The 23,218-nt window shown below is 40.7% G+C and overlaps 1 protein-coding gene across 5 annotated transcripts in view; it reads right to left on the bottom strand.

The window, feature by feature from the left end:
• The window catches only part of WAPL (WAPL cohesin release factor), a 64,926-nt gene extending 42,143 nt beyond the window's left edge, over positions 1 to 22,783 (bottom strand). For 2 of the 5 annotated variants that reach the window (XM_053983612.1, XM_053983613.1), the window contains exons 1-3: positions 22,509 to 22,780; positions 18,849 to 19,372; positions 4,664 to 5,710 (exon numbers count right to left, since the gene is read on the bottom strand). In XM_053983612.1, coding sequence (XP_053839587.1) covers positions 4,664 to 5,710; positions 18,849 to 19,350 — 1,549 coding nt within the window. In that variant the 5' untranslated portion in view covers positions 19,351 to 19,372; positions 22,509 to 22,780. Of the gene's footprint in view, positions 1 to 4,663; positions 5,711 to 18,848; positions 19,373 to 20,895; positions 20,972 to 21,793; positions 22,177 to 22,508 lie in introns of those variants that run through there. The other 3 variants (XM_053983609.1, XM_053983610.1, XM_053983611.1) reach the window with 3 other exon arrangements.
• Between the last annotated feature and the right edge of the window lie 435 nt (positions 22,784 to 23,218).

Here is a 23,218-nt window from a genome sequence, read left to right as displayed (position 1 = left end):
TGCAAGGCACCTCCTGGAACCAGTCTCTCACATTCTGTCCCACTGGTTTTCAGTGTGGTTGTGTCAGGTGAGCACAAGAGCCTACAAACAAAGCATCAACAGCCCTTCTGAAAACAACTGACTTTAACAGATGTTTGACAGAATTAGCGTAACAGAGGAAAAATACTACAGACCCATTTCCATTAACTTAAATAACACAAAACTACTTCCAAATCTATGTAAAGGACAACTTAGTTCTTGCTGAAGCCAATTTAAGGAGTAAAATCAAATTGCTTTGATATATATCCTTATAAATCCTGAAATATTTCTGAAGAAGTCAGGTCCTGAATCCAGTTCTCAAAGGAAGTCAAACCAAGAGAACTGGACCCTCCTATTGTAGATTGAAAGCTAAAAAGTAATTTACTTGACCACAGCCAGTACAAATATGCAAATCATTCTAGAAATACAAAATATTTCACCCACCAAATGAAAACAGTAACTTTTGCCCTGTGCTAAGACTTGGACCTGGCATCGCCTTCAATAATGATTAACAATGCTCTGGGATCAACTAAGCCACAATTTTAACACCTTAAGTTTCCTTGTTTGAATTCTACTCTTATGTGATTCTGAACTATCCCGTTTAAATTAGTTGATTTTAAATTAAAAAAAAATTCTTGATAAAAAAAAAAAATCAACTCCTACTTACAGCAGGATATTTCTGCATTTTCTGATGCTGCTAGCACATCAAACACTAGGTTTGCAAGATTACCTGGAATGCTTCTATTTGAGCAGTGCTTTTGGAAGCCTTCTAGGTACTCTAAAAGAACTCTGTATATATTATCTTAGCAGACTTTTAAATCTAAACTAAATAGGGTCCGGGGGACAAGTCTTTTGTTAACACTGAGTGAGGAAAACACTCCAGTAGTTTGGTAAGCAGTGACCCTACTGAAGCTTGATTTCCACTGGTTCTCTCCTGTACAGCTTTTTGGAGGGGTTTTTTGCTCCCTCACAGAGAAATTGGTCATATTACCTTTTTTCTCAGTATGGAAGCATGTAAGTCCTTTTTTCCTCTGTCTACCCATTTTTAAGGCATTTATAATCTTTAAGATAATTTGCCTGTCTTGGCTAGAATTGGAAAGATGTTCAAAGACCAACTAAGGCAACAACCACAGTAAATTTCCTGGGGAACAACAACGGAGTTTTGTTTTAGTGTCTCAGGGCAATTCTGCAAAAGGTTTTGAAGCCCAAACAGGACTCTGCCTTTGAGTACTTTGATGTAGTTTTAACTAGCTTAAAATATTTACCCAATGAAGGTGACTCAGTTTTTGAGAAGATGCTAAGGAATTAAAAAAAAAAAAATAGGGTAAGTTGGCTCACCAGAACTGAGCTGAGTGTAGATGCTGATATACAAAAGCTACATCACCTATAAAGATTATAGAAATCTTATCTTGATCAAGGAAAAATGCATTGATAATACAATGGTGCGTATCAGAGCTGATTTACAAAGCAAAAGACTAAGCTGCAACACAGATTTCTCTTGGACACAACTCCCCATTGATTATTACAGTCAAGTCAGTCACTTTCTTCTAGTATTAAAAGCTTCTCCTCACTGGAGTCATCCTGTACTCTTGCTACTGCAATGACAAAAGCAGTGTTTCAAATCTAGGAAAGTCTCACCAGTACTTTTAGCCCCTGGCAGAATCCAGTTGGGAGGCTCACAAACCAAAGGGGCCTTTGCTTCACTGGGCTGCTACAGAGGAATCTGAGAGAATTTTAGATTGCAATGGCAAAATAAAAAGTAAACTTTTACTAGTAACTCAACACTTCTGCAAAAATCTAAGGCTAATAGTTATTATGAAGTATTTTCATTTAAAAAGTGTGGTCACAGCATCTAGGAATTTAAAAGGTGGACCTTTTTTTCAGAGTTGGGGGTTTTATTTGCTTGGCTTTTGAGGTTTTTTTTTGTGGTTTTAACCACTTCAGCAGAAAAGACTACCATAGAAGTGAGCAACAGAAGATGTTTTTCAATGAAAGACAGTCTAACCAAAACTGAATTTATCTGTTTTGCAATTTTTCCTGCACTAACAATATTGTTCCTGTAGTCTCTGTGCTTTCTTATACTTCATTTGTCAAAACATTTAAATATATATTATTAAACTTAATTTACCTCTGCGAACTACTAGACTGGAAGGAAGTCTTTATAATGTTCCATTACAAAATCTTTGTCAGATGTTTTAAATTAAGGTTCTAAAATCTGTTTCATAAAAATACACCTAGATTATGGCAAGTAACCAAATCAGTACTATGGCAAAGTAAGGCTGTGATAAAAAGCATCAAAAGCATCAAGTTTCTTGAAAAACTGATTAAGCCATGTAACATTCTTTATACACAGAACACCAAAATCAGTCTTGGGATTTTCCAGGGCTGCCTCAGAGAGGCAGTCTGGCATTTCACCTGTCAACCTGGAACAAGAACACTGGATTTTTATCTGGGCATTTATTCATTAGTACAAAGAAAGAACAGCACATACAGAACTCAGGTAGCACGAGCACCTCTCAGTACTGTTCAACATTTCAGGACAGAGTTTTATTGTGCAAGATGTTCTGAACGTTGTTTCTCAGGCTTGGATTCAAAGCTGGCATTTTTCATGGATGCAGAAGGCACATTTTTCCAGTATGCAAAGACAATACCTCAGAACAATGTCACATTTTATTGAAACTTCAGGCTTAGATCCAGAAGTTCTTGAGAAATTCTCAGGCTCAGCATCACTGTATTTAAGGACTCTTATCATGGTTGTTCTGAGCAATCATGATTCTCAAAATTTGCAAAAGTCTGAGAGAAAATGGTGTACACTTCAGCAAGGAGTGCCACAAATTTTAGGACAGCATCAGATGCCCTATTTTCATAATCTGTACTATAGAGCATCACCCTTTCAAATTTCAGAAAAAAAAGCCCGCAAATCAAATCTCACCTGCCAACAGCAGCACAAAACAAGAATCAAATGAGCAAAGGAGATGCAAAATAAAGGGGAATCATCTCCCAGGAGAGGGCCTGAGAGGTAGCTCTTCCCTGAAGTGGAGAAGTGCATTAAGAACTAACAAAACATAAATTTACATCCCCCTGTGCCATGGAAATCTATTAGGAAAATATTTCAGAGAAAACATCTGTGATACCTGGGAGTATAAAGGCCTGCTTCGTGAATGCAGTGCCAAATGCAAAGTGTGGATATTTTGAGACTCCTGAGGACAGCAACTGAAAGGATTATTTGATGGGTCAGCATCTCAGCTGCATTAACTGTACAAGCAAATTTTTCCCTTGGAATAAATGGCTGAACAGAAAGTCATTAAAGACAGGAACTAAGAGTACTTCTTAAGCAGCCCTGTAAGATAAACCCATTTTCCAAAGAGGCTGGAACCTAAGTGTCTCATCATAAGTAAATTTTATGGAAAAAAAAAATTTTTTTTTTGTTTGAAAACAATCTTCTTGTACAACATCAGTATTCATTTGTTCCTTTCAAATCCACAAAAAAAATCCTAGTGGTGACATTTAGTTTGATTAAAAGGCTTACAGAAAATTCTGGTTTTAGAAACAGCTATAATTAGAACAGAGAAATGAACATTTTTTCCTCTGAAATTTTATTTCTGGATTATATTAGCAGAAGCTATTTGTAGGAAAAAAACCCCAGCTTCTCCAACATTTGCAAAGCTAGATTAAAATCCTCTCTTGCTATCACAATGAAATACATCTGGCCAAAGTCTTAAAATGCAACAACTTCAGTGAGCTGATAAAACTTCTCATGCTCCATGCTCCAAAATGGAGGACCAAAATGTTCCCTAGAACAGGGGCAGTGTTTTGAAATATTTATTCCAACACAAGTGATTCTCTGGCATTAGAGTTTTTCAAAACAGAGGAGCTAAAAGCAACCTTCCACCAAAGGTATTCCTTTTGTTCTTCACCAACACATAGGACCCAACCAACCACCAAGCAAGTCTCATTTTGCAAAGGATTTTAACCACCAGAACTTGCTCAGCAGCTGCCATGTCCACAGTTTTACTCATAAATGTGTGTGAGTACACACACACACCCCTCCCAACCTGTACAGAAGAAGGAAACATCTAAAGGCTGAAAATAAGAGCAGAAACAAATATGTAGAGGCTCTCCCAATGCCAGTTATCTGACTGGCACTCCATGAGTCCCCACAGCCTCTCCCTTGAGTCATGCATCCTCAGATAAGATGGAGCCTGAGAAAGGTCCAAACTGCCTACAGACACATTCAAAACCAGAAAAAGATATTTTCCAGTTCTTAAGAGCTACTTAAATGTGTGCACTCAGCTCTGCAATTGTGGGCTGATCTGGAAGCTCTGTGGGAGGATACCTGCCTTACAGGCATAGATGCTTATGCTCAACACACCAAAAAGGTACGAATCTTCTGTTGGAAAAGAAAAAAATCTCTATCTCTGGCAAGAGATCAAGGGGTATAAAGCACACTTCAAGAGAGATATGAAACACCAGACAGGACCACAGGAGAAGTAAGCTTAGCTGTTAGATTCCAAGTGAGTTTAACTGTTAGGTTTCCAAATCAGTGGTATTGGACAAATTCCTAGGTACACTGCAAAAAGAACAAAACATTGAAGTCAATTAAAATTAAATGTCACCCATGTATTCCCAAAAAAGTTCTACTGACCTGCATTAGTGCTGAGCTGGCTATCCTGGGAACAATTTTCATTGCCATCAGAGGTTGACTGTAGTGAAGCAGATGGTACAGTTCTACTTCGCTTTTTGTTGGCCTTCCTTTCTGCTACCTGCCACTCTTCATCTTCATCCTCGCTTTCACTTAAGTCATCAAACCCAAAGTACTTGATTTTGTAATTGGAACTCCCAGAACTTCTAGAGGCGCCTTCATCTCCCCCTCCCTCATCTTGATCATCAAACCCAAAAAACTCTAATTTGACATCCTTCTTGGATTTGGTATTGCTTGGTCGGAACCTGGTTGTAGTTTTTGTGGTGGCCATGTCTGCCTTTTTCCTTAAGCGCCCAGCTTCGCCCAGGTCAGTGGGGGCTGCTGAGGTGAATTCATCCATGCGCTCCATGGTGTCCTGGATGGTGACATTGCAAACTGACAAGCAAGATGGGTGGAGAACAGTGTAGTCTCTAGTCCGTCCAACCGTCCCTCTAAAACTGGTCCCACTACTTAAAGAAACTTTTTTTCCTGCATTCAGACCATCATTATTTGACTCATTGTTTGCTTTGGATAAAGACTGACTAGTGCCATCCATCAGCTTATCAAAATTTGTTGCCCCCTGCAGTTTTGCTTTGTTGGATCGACAATATGTCCTACAGTTGCTTGGCCTAGGAATAGTTTGCACAAGTTCTTCACTAATGGCTTCCTTTGGATTTTCACTATCTTCTTTATCACACTCCTCATCCTTGCTCTTCACCTCTGAGAGATGTTCATTGTCAAAAGCTAATATATACTCTCCAGTTCTGGTGTCTTCAGTTTCATCCTCCCATTCATACAAGTGAGTTCTTAGTGGCCCCTTGGTCTGAGATGTTTCTGATGGAGAATCTGCTGTTTTTCCCACGTGGGAGTCCCAAGAATCAGGCAAGTCCTTGGCTTCCGTGTTGCATCCAGAAGTGTCTGTGGTTTCAGCATTGGTTTTATTACTGTCTCCAGCATTGTCATAGATGAAATGACTGTTCCCATTATCTTCTTTCAAGTTCTGGATTTTATCTACAAAAACACATATATTTATTACTAAAATAGAACATTAAAAAAATAGTTGCCCATGTGGGTTACTTTGGAAAGTTCCAATATAACAAAAAGTATTCTGTGATCATTAACAAAAAACATTAGAGGTCTTTATCCACCTAGATAATACTTTATAAGCCCTCCAGTTTGAAGGTTTTGCTATAATAAAATCTTCTTGTAATTTCTACCAAAAAAAAAAACCTTTAAGTGCCACTCTGAAAATACACGCATCATGTAAAAGACAGTGGTAAACCTTAAATACAACCACCTACTTACCACAGCAAATTACACCAAAAAAGAGAAACTCTGTGGTGAAATTCTCAGAAAAGACAATTAATGAAGTTTGACATACAAGTGACTTACAGTGAATAAGTAGAGATAAGAACAACTACACATGCTCCTTACAAATATAAGGAAATAATTTGCCTCTTGTACCCTGAATAAAACAGCAAACAACTTCAACTGTCATTTAATTTTGCTGCTCTAAATGAAAATATTTGGACTTAAAAAAGAAATATAAAAATGCAGTTCTCATCACAAATTCTCATTTTATCACTTTTGAAATTCAGGTTTATGCACTGAATTTCTGCATCTCTGAAGAGCTGCTGCCAAAAGTTATTCCTGCACTTCTCCAACCCACAGCCACACTCACATCTTACACTGTCCAAGAGAACAAGTTCCACTATAAGAAGTCAGTTTTTGTAAGGTTTGTTTCCAGCCAACCAGCACCCACACAATAGTAACGCCAGGAAGTAATGCAAGTACTAAGTCTTCCACCTGCTGTCCTCTAAACTGGTAGGGAAACCATTCCCTTTGTTTTCCCTGAATACCAACAAAAGCTTGGTGGATTTGGTACAAGTTTCATGATGACTGCATCTGCCATTTTCTGTTGACATCACACACACACAGACACCCAGCAATCTAAGAGGGGTATTTCCAGGAAATAAGAATTTCTTGGAAATTTCTGAGACAGTATCAGCAAGCGCAGGAACCCAGGTGCCTGCCGTTACTGAAATGGCTGCCTGGGCCAGGAGAAGCAAGATAAGAAGTCTGACAATGCAGAAGACCCTGGTGCACAGAAGAGTAGCACATGATGGGATAAACTGGAGACCCAGAAGCAACTGAGACAGGGCCAAGGGACAACAGAAATGCTCAAAGAGAACGTGCTTAGAAGACACATGCAACACATTACAGTGACAAAAGTGGTTCCACTGGCAGAATGCAACCCCAAAGGTTCAAATTTTTTAGGCAGCAAAGGCTTCCTAAACTCATCAGTAAAATGAAGGTCAAAGCATCTCTTTAGCACTAGTCCTGACCACATTAAATTTCATCAGCTTCCATTTACCCAAGTGGCACAGAAGTTTCACAGCACTGACCAGAAGATTTCAACCTCCTGATGAGGGAAACAAGCATCAGCACTGTTCCAGGGACTTCGGCTCACTTGTTTTCAAATTAAAATGGCATCATCTAAATGCCATCCTTGCACATATGTTTTATAGAAGAATTTTAAGGTACTGAAAATTTTACGCAGAAGAAATGGTTACCAAATCCAGTTTTGCAGGAAATTGGTTTAATCCCTGCTAAAATTCCTCAGGGAACCAGGACAAGTACTATCTGACAAACTGCATCTAAGTTTCCTGGAGTCCTGCTGAGATCTATCAGAGAAGTTATATATACTCAGCTAGAAATAAAAAAAAAACTTTTCACAGAATATATGAAATGCAAAACTCAAAACTAAATTCCTCAAGGAACAAGGAACTCCAACCCTGCCATCTCCATGATGGAATTTTGGTTATTATTTTTCAGTATCAATATGTTATACAAGCAATATTGTTACTCCCATTTCAATCTCATGCTTGCCATAATCCAAGAGACACAACCAAAATGAATCCTTCTGTAATCAAGGAGGGAGTTTAACAGTGTACAATATGTTCCTTTCTCCCATATGTTTAACATTATTGTGAAGCTGAAGACTACCACAACACTCTAGGCATGAAAAACAGCAAATTAAATTTAAAACATTTTCAGACTTCCTTGCTAAAATACACTGTTTTGCAGCCTCACCATTGCTGTTCCATATCTAAGGGAACTTCTTGTTTCTCCTCATCTAAATGTGATCAAAATTAATTTCTCCAGTCAGCTCAGCTGACTAATAAATCACAAATCCATTCTAGCCCAGTCAAATGGCTTTATTGATGCTTGGTTTACTACACTTCCAAGAAATGTTACAAGGCAAAGAGCAATAACAGCTCTTTATGGTCACAGCAGGACTTGTGTAGCCTTTGTGTAACCCATCACATCAGCAGCTTTGAACCTTGAGCTGTCTTGAGAAGATTCCATTAAAAGTGTTGCATCTCAATTTTACCTTACAGTTCCTAATTTAATACAGCACACCAAAGTACTCCTAAACAGCAAAAAAAAGTGGCAGTTAACCTCCCCCTTGATTCTGGGGCACCAAAATTTAAAAAACACACAATATTTCAAAAGTCTTAAAACTCAGAGAGGTTTTTCCATCTCCAATAGTAAGCAAGGCTGATGGAAAATGGAACCACTGAACTCTTTAGTGTACATCAGGTAGAAAGTTTGGCTTTAAAACTGGATCATCACAATGCTTTACTGGAAAACTAAGCAGTCACATTTAGGGGAATACTTCCTCTAAAGATCCTTTGTCAAGCCACAGTTCTCATCTCATCAGCGGGTCAATAGCTGTCAGCCTGAAGCTTCAATACCACGAAGTACTGCTAATCACTTCCTAATTGCCCAAAGGTGTACAGGAACTGCAATTCCAATAACCCTGATTTTTAAAATTACAGTATTTATTGGCAGCAACTACTACAGCAGAAGCTAGCATGACTGTAGGAAAAAAAAATATATGAGAAAAGGAACTAATTGTGAATTACTAAATATCCTGAAGTCCAAGAGAGGCATGGAACTTCTCCTCCTATTTTTAACTGCAATTAGGCTCTTTTGGGGCTCAAATATCAGAATAACTCTCCCAAGTAATTTAAAATCAGCAACAGCATAACTCCCCTCCCTAAGTACAAACACTGTATACCTAGGAACCATATCAATGTTCTGTGGTAATCATGATTTATTTTCTGTTTAGATCACTAAAAGTTGCTGTATTTCATGCTCTAGTTTATGTCACTTAACAAGACAGATGTCTTCAGCATTGCTGATGAATTTTAAAAAAAACCAAAGTAAAACTTCCACTCTTTCCCATAAAGTGACATTTTCACACACACACAGGTGCATATTACTAAATCTGTAAAACTGTATTTAAGTGATGATGATTATTGTTCCAAGTAACCTGAGTCAAGTTACCATTAGAGAAAAAAATTTCAATTTCAGACAATGCAAAGATAGTAAATTTACATAATGCAATAAAGTTTACACTCTTCTATAATATATACATGCAAAAAAACTCAAACAGCAGGAATGTTACAGAGTTGTCAAAAGCCCACTGCTTTTTCAGTAACAAACCTGAAAATGTGTAAGAAATATCCATCTATACTTAACATGGATTAGACTAGATGTATATAAAGATAACATTCTGTTATCTTATTTTTAAAAAACACTTACTATAAGTACTCATTAGATGGAACAAATGTTATTCTATACAGTCAATAATAAATGCCTCATGACTACTACAGGTTGCCAGTGGTACTACCTCCTCCCTTTTCATTTTTAAGGTCGTGGACAAAATGAAGAATGGGATTCTAGAATTAAAAAAACCCACTTTTTCTTTTAAAAAGGGAAATTAATTTTTTTAGAGATAAGAAACCTATATCCTTCAGCTCAGCATCGGACAATTCTGACATGAAAATGTCTCACATTTCCACATCATTTTTTCTTTAAGGACCTAGAACAGTAAAAGTTTGGCAGAGGAAACACTGAAGTTTGGAGAAAAGATAAAAAACTCTCTCCACCAAATACCGAAGCTGTAAGAGTTAACAATTCATACCCTGATCCTTCAGGTATAGCACATACCAAAATGAAATCCAAAACAAAGTAATCCTTTAGGAAATCAAACACTCCTCTGGACAAGAAAACCAAGCAACCATAGTCCATCCATCCTCCAGCCTAGTCCCTGTTTCACTTTTCTTTCATTTTCATTTAACTTACAAGGCTAAGTGACTGGGGCTCCAAGTCTGCAAACATCATTTTCAGCTCCATAAAAACAAAATCATCATTAACAGTCTAACACTAATTGCCTACAGTCAAACGTTACATGCTTTAGTTAACTATTCAGTGGTAGAGCTGCAGAACCTTATTTGCTATTTTCATGTTACTTGGAGCACAGGGCAGGATCTTGGGCTGTGAGAACAAGGTCTCCTGCTGTAAATTTCTACCCTGAACAGATGCAGGGCTCACAGGGCAAAGCTGCCCCGCAGCTCAACCATCATCCCCCGCAGCCTCCTGAACAGCAGCCTGTGGCTGGGCAGGGGATCACTGCAGCATGTGCCAGCTCCACGTGCCCTCGCTGCTGCCTTCCCAGGGATTAGGGACCCAGCTAAAACCTCGTCTGCCTTTCCACCAGGCAGGCAGCAGGGAGGCAAGAGCACAGATGGCACCTGAAACAGCACTCTGTCTTTGAGATCTCTCTTTACCACACCAGATTTGATCAAAATCAGTTGAACAGCACGAATGTTAGAAGAAAACTGAACACAAAATGCTTACTTTTTTCTATGTACTCATGGACAAGTTGCCAGTGTTACATGTTAGCCCTACTAACTTGAACTTTGAGTTAGTTTTTTCTCTTATTAAAGCCAAGCAAAGTATCCTCCAAGCTACAAACAAAAGGCATATGGCCTTCTATATCCTTTGTAGCATGAAACCTTATGCTCCTTCAGTGCTGTGTAAGTAGCTGTAGAAACTCTTCACTTTAATACTGATTATGATTACTATTCAACAAATCAACAAACACACTGTGTTTCTTTTAGTACTAGCCACAACTCACTAAAAATATTAAAGGTAGTCAGAAGCAATGAAATCTTGAGTGCAAGCAGGTGGCATGATGCCAATTTTACATTCTTCTTGATTTCTCTTCCAGTAGACACCAAGACATGGTGGCAAGAAAATGAAATATCAAGAATTGTAAGCAGGGCCTTCAGAGCCTTCCAGCTACTGAGGGCACATACAATTAACAGGCTCCATCTCAGGGACAGATCGCTCACACAGGATGGAGGGAACAGTTTGTTAAGCTCATCACGAGCTACTGCTCTGCCTGATGTCCCTGAGCACTTGGAAACATTTATTATGGCTCCATTACACCATGACCAATGTTCTCAAGCATAAAGCTACATCACTTCACTGTGCAACTTGCAGCTGACCAGCTGAAGGAAAGGTGCTTATATCACATCCCTCATTTCCAGGGAGAGCCCAACTGAGACACACAGAGTGTCATCTCTGGTTTGGTCAGAAAACCAGGAACTGCAGAGTGGTGATGCTTCTTTCCAAATTGGAGAACAAATTTCATTATGCATTGGAAATTGAATGTTTTGATTGGTAAGGAGAAAAGGTTGCAGACTAAACTCCCTTGATCCATTTTCTGTCTATGATTGAAGAACTGGAAAACTCAGGAAAAAAAGCCCACGGAAACAAAATACACAATTTATGAAATGGGCAAAATTTATTTGAATTAAGTACCCATTAATGCCTATTAGATCTTGAAAAGCAGTGCCTGTTTGTAGGTATGAACAAAAGACAGGAAGATTTGACTCCCAAGACCAGTTTAATGGTTGACAATCTCTAAAATAGCTAAAATTATAGAACCACATTCATAGCTATGATTACAAATTCTTAAGTAATTGAATTCCCAACAAGTCTGCATGCAGGTGGGACAGACATTGTTTGGCTCCTTGCAGATGTTTTAAGTGGCACCTTATTTTGCAGGAAAAAAAGTCAGAGAAAACCCTAAAGTGGTGACAATTGATTTACTGCCATGACACCACTGTTTTCCTTAAGAATCATTTGCTTGTCTTGTTTCCTTTTCCAGCACCCTGAATATCAAATTCTAAGGGAATTTATGTGAATAAAAAATAATTTGTTTCTTACACAGTCTTAACTAATGACACTATTGCTCCATTTCAGTTAGCTATTCTTTTAAAAATGAGACAGAAGATACCTCAGACACCTTTTCTGCTCTCAAATCACCTGGATGCATCTGTCAGTCTGGTAACACATTGTTCAGCATCTCCAATAGACCATTATTTTCATTCCTTGAGCCTAACAAACCCCAAGCCTTTCAGAACATGCTGCTGGCACAACATCCCCCAGTGCTGTGGCTCCAGCCTGGGAAAGGCTGAACCCTACCCGCGGTGTTACTGCTTCCAACCTTGTGCCCCTGTTTCAGCCATACAAGTGACTCCTCATATCCTTTTTTCCACTGGGAAGATGTGCTACCAGGAGGCATTCTGAGAAGTTGTGTCAGACTGTACACTTGGCAGCCAGAGTACAACTTTGTAAAAAATCCTTGTATTTAAATGGAAGTGGAAGCCTTTCACAAGGGTGCAGGCTAACATGTCCACCTTCCTTCTTGTGCAGAAAATATTCACTGAACTAATAATCCCTTGCCTTCATCTCAGGCAATATTTTTAAAGGTATGACAAGATGGCTTTTGAAGTAACAACTTAACTGTCTGACCCCCTCTTCTTCTAATTCTATGGCTAGCAATCACTAGATATTCTGCTCTCTCTCATCTTTCATTGCACCTGACACCACTGCATCTCTCAATACCACCTTCAACTCAATCTGTACAATCATACCTGGCCAAACCAGGCACAGTGAGCTCAGCACAACTGCCTTCCCAGCAAACCTTCATGGGAAAAACACAATGGGCAGAAGAGCTGCTACACTTGGCAGTACAAGAGTTCTCAGAGCCTGACATGTGCTCACCTCCCATGGAAAGTCCAATGAAAGAGACACATTCCTCCTCACTCCAAGCTCAGAAGGGCATCTGTTGCTCAGAGCAGCAAGAGAAAGCCAGAAATAAACAACTACAAAGTGTCATGGACAACATGAGGGGCTCACACACGCCAGAAATACCTGTTTTCACCAACTTTTCTAGGGTGAGCTGCTATGGGAAAAAGTTAAAGCGTAGTATAACATAGCAACATTAACAATTGTCAAAACAAATGTGCACTTAGGCTAAGTCAGTCTGAATTGAGACAGTACTCATGAGTATCTTGAAATTTTTTCATAAATACAGCAGCAGTTTCTTAAACTAAAAGATGAAGTAAGTTTGAAATTGAAGAACATTTTCCATCCAAATTAGTAAGACCACAGCAGTTTGAGTCTGAAATAGCTTCCTTACCAACTGGTTTCTGCTTGCCTGCATGCTTTGGCCCACTTGAGAGTTATGCACCTTAAAAGGGCTTTTTTTCTTCCACAGGCACTGACCAACTGTTTTCAATGCAAAGTTATTTCCACTTTTTAACCATGAAAACTAAGAAGCAGTTAAAAGTATGATCTTTTAAAAACTGTTCATTGTACAAGGCCGTGAAGAAAGAACGATTTTAGAAGGATGGATTGCAAAGTTTACTGTTGTATAGGAAAGGGGAATTGTAGACTTAGGGAAGAAAGTTCCATGTACTCTGTACATGAACATAGACAGTATGAACTGCCCTGTCATTAGGAAAAATATGTTGCAGAAATCAGATTCTTTCCTAGACCCTGGGGTATTTTTCTGTATTGCCATTTTAGCAAACAAGTATAAACACTGAGATTAAAACAGAATTTCAACAATTTCAGACTTTTGAAAAACACCCACAGTAAAAAACCAACAAGCCACCACTAGAGAAGTAGCAGAGGAAAAAAAAAAAAGAGAACAATAATCACACCAGTTTCAACATGGGCTACTGATACAGCAAAAAAACTCTGTGTGTAAGGGGAAAGGAGATATCTTCAAAAGGGGAAAACTTACCAAAAAGCAAAGAAGAGAGGACCTGTGGATAAACCCCAGCTATCCACATAGCCATCATAACTACCATCCAAACAAGCCTCAAAACACTGAAATTCTCTGGGCACACGTATTTTCTGGCAGACCTTTCCCCTTCTCTGCTATCAGTTTCTTAATGCTTTGACCCAACCAGAGCACAGCTGCAGTTCTTTTTAACTGTGGCTGCTGCCAGCTGTCTCCTAAGACTGCCAAATGCTCAGGCCTCATTCAGGTTCCCCCAACTCTGCTCCATTTTTGGATGGAAAATGACTAAACTGAAATTCTTTCTCACAAAGTAAGTATTACTCTCAAAAACTCAGAGGAAGTAAGATATTACTCTGGCCTATTATTTTCAATGTCCATGTCAGTGTTAAACACAAAACCGAAGTCTGAAAACAATTTGAAAGGAATACCCTGACCAATCTGGTGGTCAAATGCAATTACATAACAAACCTGCACTTGGGAAGCTGAAACTTAACTCTAAAGATAGGGCTCCCCACCCACATAAGCAGGATGCAGAGGCTTTGCACAGAGTCACTGAGGTACTACCAGGATAGTATGTCAGGAACAGACTTGATGACTTAAACCATCTCCTTCCTCAAGGGCATCCATTTTCTGCAATTTACTCTGTGCACTCGGTGCTTTTCCAGCAACCAACCACAACTAGATTCTGCATCCTGGGCCAAGACACAGCTGAGCACAGCCATATCCCTTTGCTCCTGCACTGCATAAAGTACACATTCTTAAGAACTACACTTGCCATTTTGATTTGCTACCTGTATGTGCACTGGCCCCAAGTGAAAAATGAGGACATTAAGAACTATCTAGAAAAACAAAAGAATCAAACAGCAGTCAACAGAAAAATGCTCTCTTATAGCACCAAGAGCAAAACTCCTGCCAGAGCAAAACCTGTTTGAATACCAGTACACAGGAACAAAAGACAAAATGAGGAATAGCTGTTTTCATTATTGCTCTGTTAGGGGGAAAAAAAATAATTTGTTCTTTTAATCTTAAAGAGCCTCCTCAAAGGCCACTGCCAACACAATAACCACAACATCTGTACTTCACATTACAACACAGCAGAAAGGGACACAATTCCTACACCGTTCTGTAGTCTGGAAGGATATTTTAAGCCATTCTGTTTCTCCAGAGCAAGCAAAATGCATTTTGAAGAAATAAATTCATAGGCTCTAAAACAAACCAGATTTAATCCATGCCCAATTAAAATACTTCTCCATTAATGCATGATTAAATACATTTTTTTTTCCACTTAGAATTAATGCAGAAAAGGAATATTCTCTCGTAGTCCATAAACCAGACCATGAAGTATGCAGAGATGAGAAACACCTCTCAACCCAAGTGTTTCTGTGATGGAGACTATCAACCCCTTGCACCAGATCCTCCCAAGGCCTGAGTTACAGAGCTCAGCACTGTGCACAAAAGCAAAAGCCAGCAGACCATCACAGCATCCAGAGGCAAAATGCAAACTCACACTACAATGCCAGAAGTATTTCCATAAACTGAAATATCCAGACTAGGCAAACTAGCTGTTCAAAGTGAAATATACTGATAACACTAATATAACTATGCACTGCCATACCAACTCCTAAAATTCATCAAACTTTGACATTAATTTTCATCTGAAAAACTGTATTACAGCAATTCATCCTACAAGCTAACAAATATTCTAAAAGAGCAAACTTCTAAACTTTGCTCTGCAAGGCCATGTTTTTATACTACAGTTTGCGTGAAATACTATTTGGGTTTATGCCTTACAGAATGAGTTTAACAGTTAAAAAAAAAAAATCCCACCAGACTGTTTCAAAAATCCAAATATTGTTCTGAAGGTTTTCACCTTACCCTACTGTAAGACTGTCTCATAAAAACCTCATTTTCTAAGTAGCTGCATTTTTTCTTTATATGCATTACCAGTGTGATATTTTTCTAATGACACAACTTACTTTTTGGCTACCAAGTTCTCCCTACCTTCACGAAGATGACCTAACAGTAACTATTAATACTGAACAGTCTTTCATTGTTTCAAATTTACCTAAACCCCTATCTGCAAATTATCTGCTTCATACAGGATTACTCATAGTCACTCTTCAGACAGTATTAAGTCTTGATCAAGCAACATTAGGGTAAGATTATGAGAAGCTTTCCACATTAAGAGCTTCTCAAAGCCTTTAAAATGAGATTGTTACAAGCACTAGCTGAAGGCTATTAAAAAAAAAAACAAAACACTAGCAAGTTCTACCATTTTAAATAAAAGGTACAGATCCTCAACTGTGTTACGTGGCTGCACAACTACTAAAACAAATCCCCAAATCAACTGCTTTTTAATACCAAACATTAGCTAAAATTAACTGACATTGCATCACCTTCATTTTAATGCCCAAAAAATGGCCACGGAGGCAGGATAATACAATTGGAGCAGAATTAACTGTACCTCTCAGTTTGTGCATAGTCACATTTTTCAACTCAGTCTAACTCTTAGCATTATCTTCACCTACATTAAGAATTAAGACACAATGATGGGTCATGCTCTCTGCGAGTCCTGAGACCTTTACTCATGCACTGTCTAGGCAGTATGAGGACAAGGACTAGCAAATTGCACTTTAAAACAAATTAACAAGCACTTTCTTCAACATCAGTGCCAACACAGCCTAGTTTCCCACACCCAGAGATACAGTGCTGTATGTGGGTTAAGGTTGAGCTCACATTGCAGTCTTCCTTACACTGGGAATATTAATGTTCTTCTACCTGCCTGCTTTCCCTCCCAGCCCCCACCCCTTCCTTTCCTCATCAGGAATAGTCAAGCTTGCTGCCTCAAGGCTCTATAAGCCCTTTGGACAAATCTGCTTGAACCTAGTGGAGTTCAAGAGTCACCAGGAAGGGGAAAATTATTATGGGGAGGGCAAGGACATGCAAACAGTTGAGGTACATACACTATTACACTCCCAAGTCCCTTCATCTTCCAGAACCCTATTCCAAATCAATCAAATTAACTCTCTGTAGTTTTGGAAGAGCTTCCCCATCAAACCTTACTGAACAGTCACTACAACAAAGAAGCCTTTGAAGTACCTACATTTACTCTGGCTGACTATACACCACTATCTCTAATTGCTCAGTGTGCTGAGCAACGTCCTCGGAGACAACTTTTATTTATTTTGGATCAGTTTACACATAAGCATAACAGCAGCTTAAGCCATCCAAGTTTTACTTACACTGACAAAAAGAAGCACTACCACCAAGACCGTAGTTTTTAAATAAGGGTAAGGAAACCAAAGACCCTCCTAGGATGCTCTGCGAAGATTCATTCGCAGCTGAATTTAATTTCTGAAGAAATATATGAAAAGGGTTTTTATCTTCATTTGACTGGGTGTCAACAAAATGTAATAGACTCTGAAAGAACAGAACTATCTCATCAAGATACACCTTGTCCTTCACTACTTCTGGCTGAACTGCCAGAATCAGTAACAAATACTTCAGAAAATCTTGCGGAACAGAACTCCTTCAGTAAACTGTAGTAACCTCCCCCCCTGCATTCAGACCACCACCACACTCAAAAGCTAGATGGACTTACCCACCAAGATTCATCAGCTTCCTTCTGTTCAGAGCTGTCTATTTATGACATACACAGTATTATCTAGCAAGGAGTTCTAGAATTTGAATACAAGAGTTTTTCTGTGCTAAATATTCTATTTTATTATTTTCCACAGAACTCTAATCAGGAAGCACCAATTAAACTGTTCAAGTCTGTTCCTCTTGGCCTTTCATACACTATGAATTTTCAGAGCTCTATCACATTTTCTCCCCACATCTCTTTTCCAACCTGAAAAATACTGTTCTGACAGAGGTTGTCTACAAGGAAACCACTTCACTGTAGAACCTGTTCTACTACAATCTCTCATTAACACCAAGGAAACTCACTATTTCTTCTCCTTAAAAATAGTGGGGATGAACTTACTCCATTTCTTATGAAAACTATATTCAAATGTTAAAATCCTGTAATTTTTATTTCCAGTCTGAGGATGAATCATAGTTAAAGACAGCTGCTGAAAATCATATGAAAGCAAGAAATATTTTAGCAGCAAAAATAAAGAGCAAGATCAAAAGACAATTACACATCCTACAAATGTGTCTGTCAAACTATAGCTCAAATCAGCATTTCCTGGGTTTTCTTGAATTAGATCCCTAACATATATATTAAAAATAACTGAACTGTGACTATCTTCTACTATTCAGTATCTTCTTGCTTACTGCATTAACAACTAAAGAAGTCCACTCAAATTTCTAATTCCTGGGTTAACTATATTTGAGAAATTAAAGTTATGTAAGTTCTTCTCATTAAAATTGATTTTGATAACCCAGAGCAAGTCAGTAGGTGTCATCTTCATCTAGGTTCATCTAATGTGATCGTCTACCCAATTATAGAAGCTGTGGTTTAATCAGGCCATTATACAAAAACCTCTCATGAGATGTAACAACATCTGATTTTTTCCAAGAACGACTTGAAGAAAATTATAGTGATGTTCAGCTCCATGAGTCTTGTAAATTCCCCCCTGAAAAGTAATAAGCTATCTTACAAACACTCCAGAGCCCAAAAACACCTCTAAAAGGAAGTCTGACAGAATACAATCTCACAGGTCTGAAGTTTTTTGTGCTAATTACAAACAGAAAATGTTTGTGCAGCTGAACTTCAGAAAATTACTTTTCCCACTGAAATAATGAAACAAAGCATGGCCTAAGATGTATCTGCACCTTCATGGCTGTAAACATATACCCACACTAAATTCTACTACCACTAACTCATCACTATTCAAATACGTGTTTAAAAACCACAAACGCACTCAGCAACTTTAGAAAAGGAACGTTATTATTCCATGTTATGGAATAACTGGACTAAGTGGAGTAACACACTGCACTGAAGCTAAAGCACTCTACCTCAACCTGCAGACACACAGATACAGTGCCAAAGACCTCAGAGCAGTGTGTAAAATGCAGAATGCTTCTTAGTGCTTTTGGTTAAACAGAGTATCGTTTACAATTAAGAACTGCTCCACAGAATACTTCAGTTTTATCAGAATACTTAACAATACCTCGAAAACACAAAATCTAAAGGGAGATCAGCAAAAATCGGAGAAAAACAGAAGTATATGGACAGTTGAGCAAACACACCTGCAGTTATAAGTTTAGCACTGCTGCCTTTGCAGTCTCCATCTTCCACGCTTTTGCTTGTGCTCTTCTCTTTCAAAAGAGGAACAGTATTGTCAAAAGCTATGCACTTGCTGGAGGCAACATTTTCTCCACTGTCTGGCTGATTAATTCTGCTGTTTGCTTCAAGTAGAGGAGTGAAGTCCTCAGACTGAGCAGCTTCACCAGGTTCCAGCTGAGAGGAGCTTTTAGCCTGTGACACATTCTTTGAAGACACAGGAAGAGATTCTTCATCACTGTCAAATCCAAATGGATCCTCTGTTACCTCATCTTCAACTTTGGGTTTCTTAGGAACTTCAGAAATATCTGCTTTGACACTGGGCCTCTTCTGTCCTAATTTGGCCATGAAGGTGGTTTCTCCCCACTTTGTACTAAGGGTGGTCCGTTTGTTGGAAAACACTTCATCAAACTTGGAACTGCCATTTCCCCCTTTCCGGCTGTAGGTCTTTCCAAATCGGGATGTCATTTTGGCTCCTGTTTCATATTCTCTGTTTTGAAAGAAGAAGAAACATCAATTCATCACTTTTCTAGTACAAACAATTGTTACTTCCACCCTTTATTGTGCCTACAAGCACCAGGCATGTACATTGCACACAACCAACAGATCCAACACCTGCTTCTTTCTAGATGCACTCATTCACATGTGACTGTCATTATGGCAAAAGGTTCTGCACTAAGCACCCACTAAAATAAATCGAAATTCAGTTACTTGCACATTTATAAACCAATGCACAATGAATCCTTAAGAAAAATCTTCTAAGAATGGTATTGCTTTGCTCTAATTTTCTATTTTCAAGTACAGAAGGCACTATCATAAACCATCATGAAACAACTCAGCAGTATTTTCACCACATCTGAACACACAGCTCCCTCCTAGAGTCCAACAGCACAGCATGGCATAAAAAAAATCTCTTGCCAGTTAAATACAAAAACTGTCAGAATATTTCACATTGCTGCAGATGTATTTTAAGTACTAATTAATCACAATGATGACCACTCCATCCCATGTTAATCTCTCACACTCAGACTCACGTAACAAGTGTTTTACTTGGTAACGTGATGTGGTCAGGACTGGTGCACGACAATCCCCCACAAGTAAATCTGATTCATCAAGGGACAGAACAGAGAAACTGCTCAATCCACCTCTAAGAACACGGAGGCCACCTTTAGCAGGCCCATGTAAACCATTACTGCCCACTGGCTCTTACAGGCACAACTGCTGCACAGCCTGCTCAGAAGAACAGAAGTGTAAAAGTAACAGATTAAACAGGAACACATTTAAGAGTTCTTTGCATGTGCTCTTTTTCTACTTTTATTTAACTCAAGAAGGAAGACAGACCACCTGGGGGATTTTTACCCAAAAACAAATACTTCTACTACTGGACAAATGACAACAACTACTGGACAAACCCCAAACCTTCATATCTGTTTTGTGAACCATTATTTCTCTCCTTTTGGCCCAAACATGGATAGGAAATTGCAATTCTTTATAGTCAGCCTGAATCTAATCAATTCCATCTTTCTCTCTGAAGTTCCTCTCCATACTGGAAAAAAATCTGCTAAAAAAGACAGTTATTTAAGCTACAGAATCAAAGAAATCTAATTTTTGAAATGTTAACTAACTTCATATAGAGTATATGAAAAATGGCAGTTAAAATAATTTTTATTTGACTTATAATGATCTATTTGTTCAATACAACTGTTTCTATTATTACTCCCCAAATATGTGACATACTGTCATTCCTATTTTAGGTTTCATCTCCACACTCACAGTTTCTCAACCTGAAGTGTCAGTCTTGCTTCTGCCAAAATTGCCAGACTGCTTTCCAGAAATGTCCCTCTATCACTTCATTCTAGCAATACTGTCTCACCAATAATAGTCTCCCTCTATTAGACTAGGCCAACCTTCACTTACCATAGGAACCAAGCAATTCATGGGGAGAAAACCCATGGAGAAAATTTAAAGTGAATTAAACTTAAACTACAGGTAAATTGAACTTCAGAAGTTTACCAGGTGGATGGTGATGCAATGCAGAAGAGCTACAGGAGCAGCCGCTTTGGGAAAGGCTCTTTTCCCCGTGGTGCAGCTGAGGGAAGGTAAAGGCAGGTGCTTATCTGCTGAGCAGAACTCTGCTGCAAAAGCCCATTCTTCAGAGGGCTCCTGGCTGCTCCTAGGAGACAGGGCTCTTTAACCCCATCTCCTCTTTTCCCCACACACATCACTGCCAAACTTCTTTTTTTCCTCCCCTGTAGGGAGCTCCAATTATCTCTTTTCTATCTACACACAGTTTAGAAAGCAAACAGCAAACAAAATCTAAGTTACCAGTTTGATTTTGCTGATGCTTGTAAATATTTGTAACAGCAACCAAAATATTCTAAATGAGAATACCCAGGTTTTTGAGTTGTAGAAGCTAAAGTAAAATATTTATTAATATCCCAGTTTTGAACAACTTACAGGAAAGAAAAAAATATTTCACTCACCACTAGCACATTTTCCTCCCCTAAGCTCTCAAGACTCAAATAAGTATTAGTTATACTAAGTACTATAAGAAATACTCAAACCAGTATTTTTGATACTACATTCTCAGCCTATGCAAACTAATGACAGATTTAAATTATGGCTTGTGGCTTGCAGTTCCAAAGAGAAGACTCCTGTAGTCAAGAGGAGTTAATTTTCAGAAAGTAAACCACATTTTCTTATTTATAAATTTTAAAATAAAGTTCATCTCATAAGTTTTAAAGCAAAATATCAAAACCCAATTTAATACTCAATATAATGTGCACTGGTTAAAAGTATTAGGAAAATATAAATACTCTATGCTATAAACTCATATCTTAGATTTGAGAACATAAAGAGGTGGTTCCTTACACGACAGCATCAACAGAACAGGATTTTTCTCTTTACTTACAATTTTCTCTTGATTTTTCACTCAGAGGGAAATAAAACACTTGGTGTAATCTCACTCCGTTTCCACTCCCTGCCTCCCTCGCATGCATTGTGCTGCACCATTTGGAGCAGTGCAAGCAACGTAAATACATGTAAAACCCACAAAACACAATTCTCCCTCATTTCGCAGCGCTAACTCGGCGGACCAGGGGGAGACAAAAAACCCGGTAATTCCCCAGGAAGCCCATCAGCCACCCCTACTCATCGCTCCTCTCTACACCGCTCCTCTTACATAAGCAAAGGGAAGAAAAATAGGTTAAATGCACGGAGGCAGAAGGAGCTGATGAAATCCCACGGTGACAGTTTCTTTTTTCCTCCCTCCCCCTGCGGCGGGGGGGTGCGAGCGGAACCGGGTCACCCCGCCGCTCCCTGATGTCATTTCCCCTCCCGCCCGGCCGCCTCCCCCGCCCCGCCGCACCACCGGCCCGCATTACACAAGTGCCCGGGGCAGCGGCGGCCCGGCCGGGCGGCGCGGCCCGCGGAGCCGCACCCCCCCCCGCACTTCACCCCCGAGCGAACTCCCGCCCCACAACTTCGCGCCGGGCCGGGGGCGGCGGCCCCGCACGCCCCTGCAGGCGGGACAGCGCCGGGGGCCGCGGCGGAGGCTCCAGCCCGCGGGGTGCGGGGCCCGCTCCGCGGCCCCCACGGCCCCCGCCGCCGCCTTACCCGGCACCCACCTCGGCGTCAGCGGTGGCGGCGGGTGCCGGGCGCGGGCCCGGCCGATGTGGCTCCGGCCGCGGGTTCGGGCCGCCGAAGCGCCGCCTGCGAAAGGCGCTCAGCCTGCGGGACGCCTCCGCTCCTCCGGCAGCGGGACCCTCTCGGGGTGTCGCGGGCGTCAGGGCCCCCGGCGCCGCCTCCTCCGGCGCCGCTTCCTCCGCGCCGGGATTATCGCCGCGCTCGGGACGGGCCCCGGGACCATCTCTCCGCCATTTGCCCCCACTCCTTCCTGCCGTCACCGCGCGCGCCCCGCCCCCCGCCGCCGCGGCCAATCGCCGCGCGCCTCGCTCGGCCGCCCGCGCCGCCTCCGCGCCTGCGCCCACCCGCGCGGTGCCCGGCGGGAGTTGTAGTTTGCGGCGCGGCGCGGGCCCCGCGGGGCCTGGGCCCGGCCCCCGGAGCCGGCGGGCGGGTCCCCGCGGCGGGGCGGCCCGAGCCGGGACGGAACGGGATGGCCCAGCCTGGTGGGAGCCGCCGCCTCCCCGCGGCCGCCTCCGCCCGGGCCCGCGCGGAGGCTCTGAAAGCGGAGCCAAGGGGGCCCGCCGCGGGCAGCCCCGAGCGGCCCCACCCCGATGGCGCCCAGGCCCAGGTGGGTCCCGGCGCACGTCGAGGAGTGTCGGAGCAGCCCGGCCACCGCAGGCCGTGTGGAGGCGCGGAGGGTCAGAGCCCTGCC

This window comes from Vidua macroura, chromosome 8 (genome assembly GCF_024509145.1).
Source record: "Vidua macroura isolate BioBank_ID:100142 chromosome 8, ASM2450914v1, whole genome shotgun sequence".
NCBI classification, from domain to species: Eukaryota; Metazoa; Chordata; class Aves; order Passeriformes; family Viduidae; genus Vidua; species Vidua macroura.
Note: the sequence above shows the minus strand (reverse complement) of the source record. Positions and strands in the feature narration are given on the sequence as shown.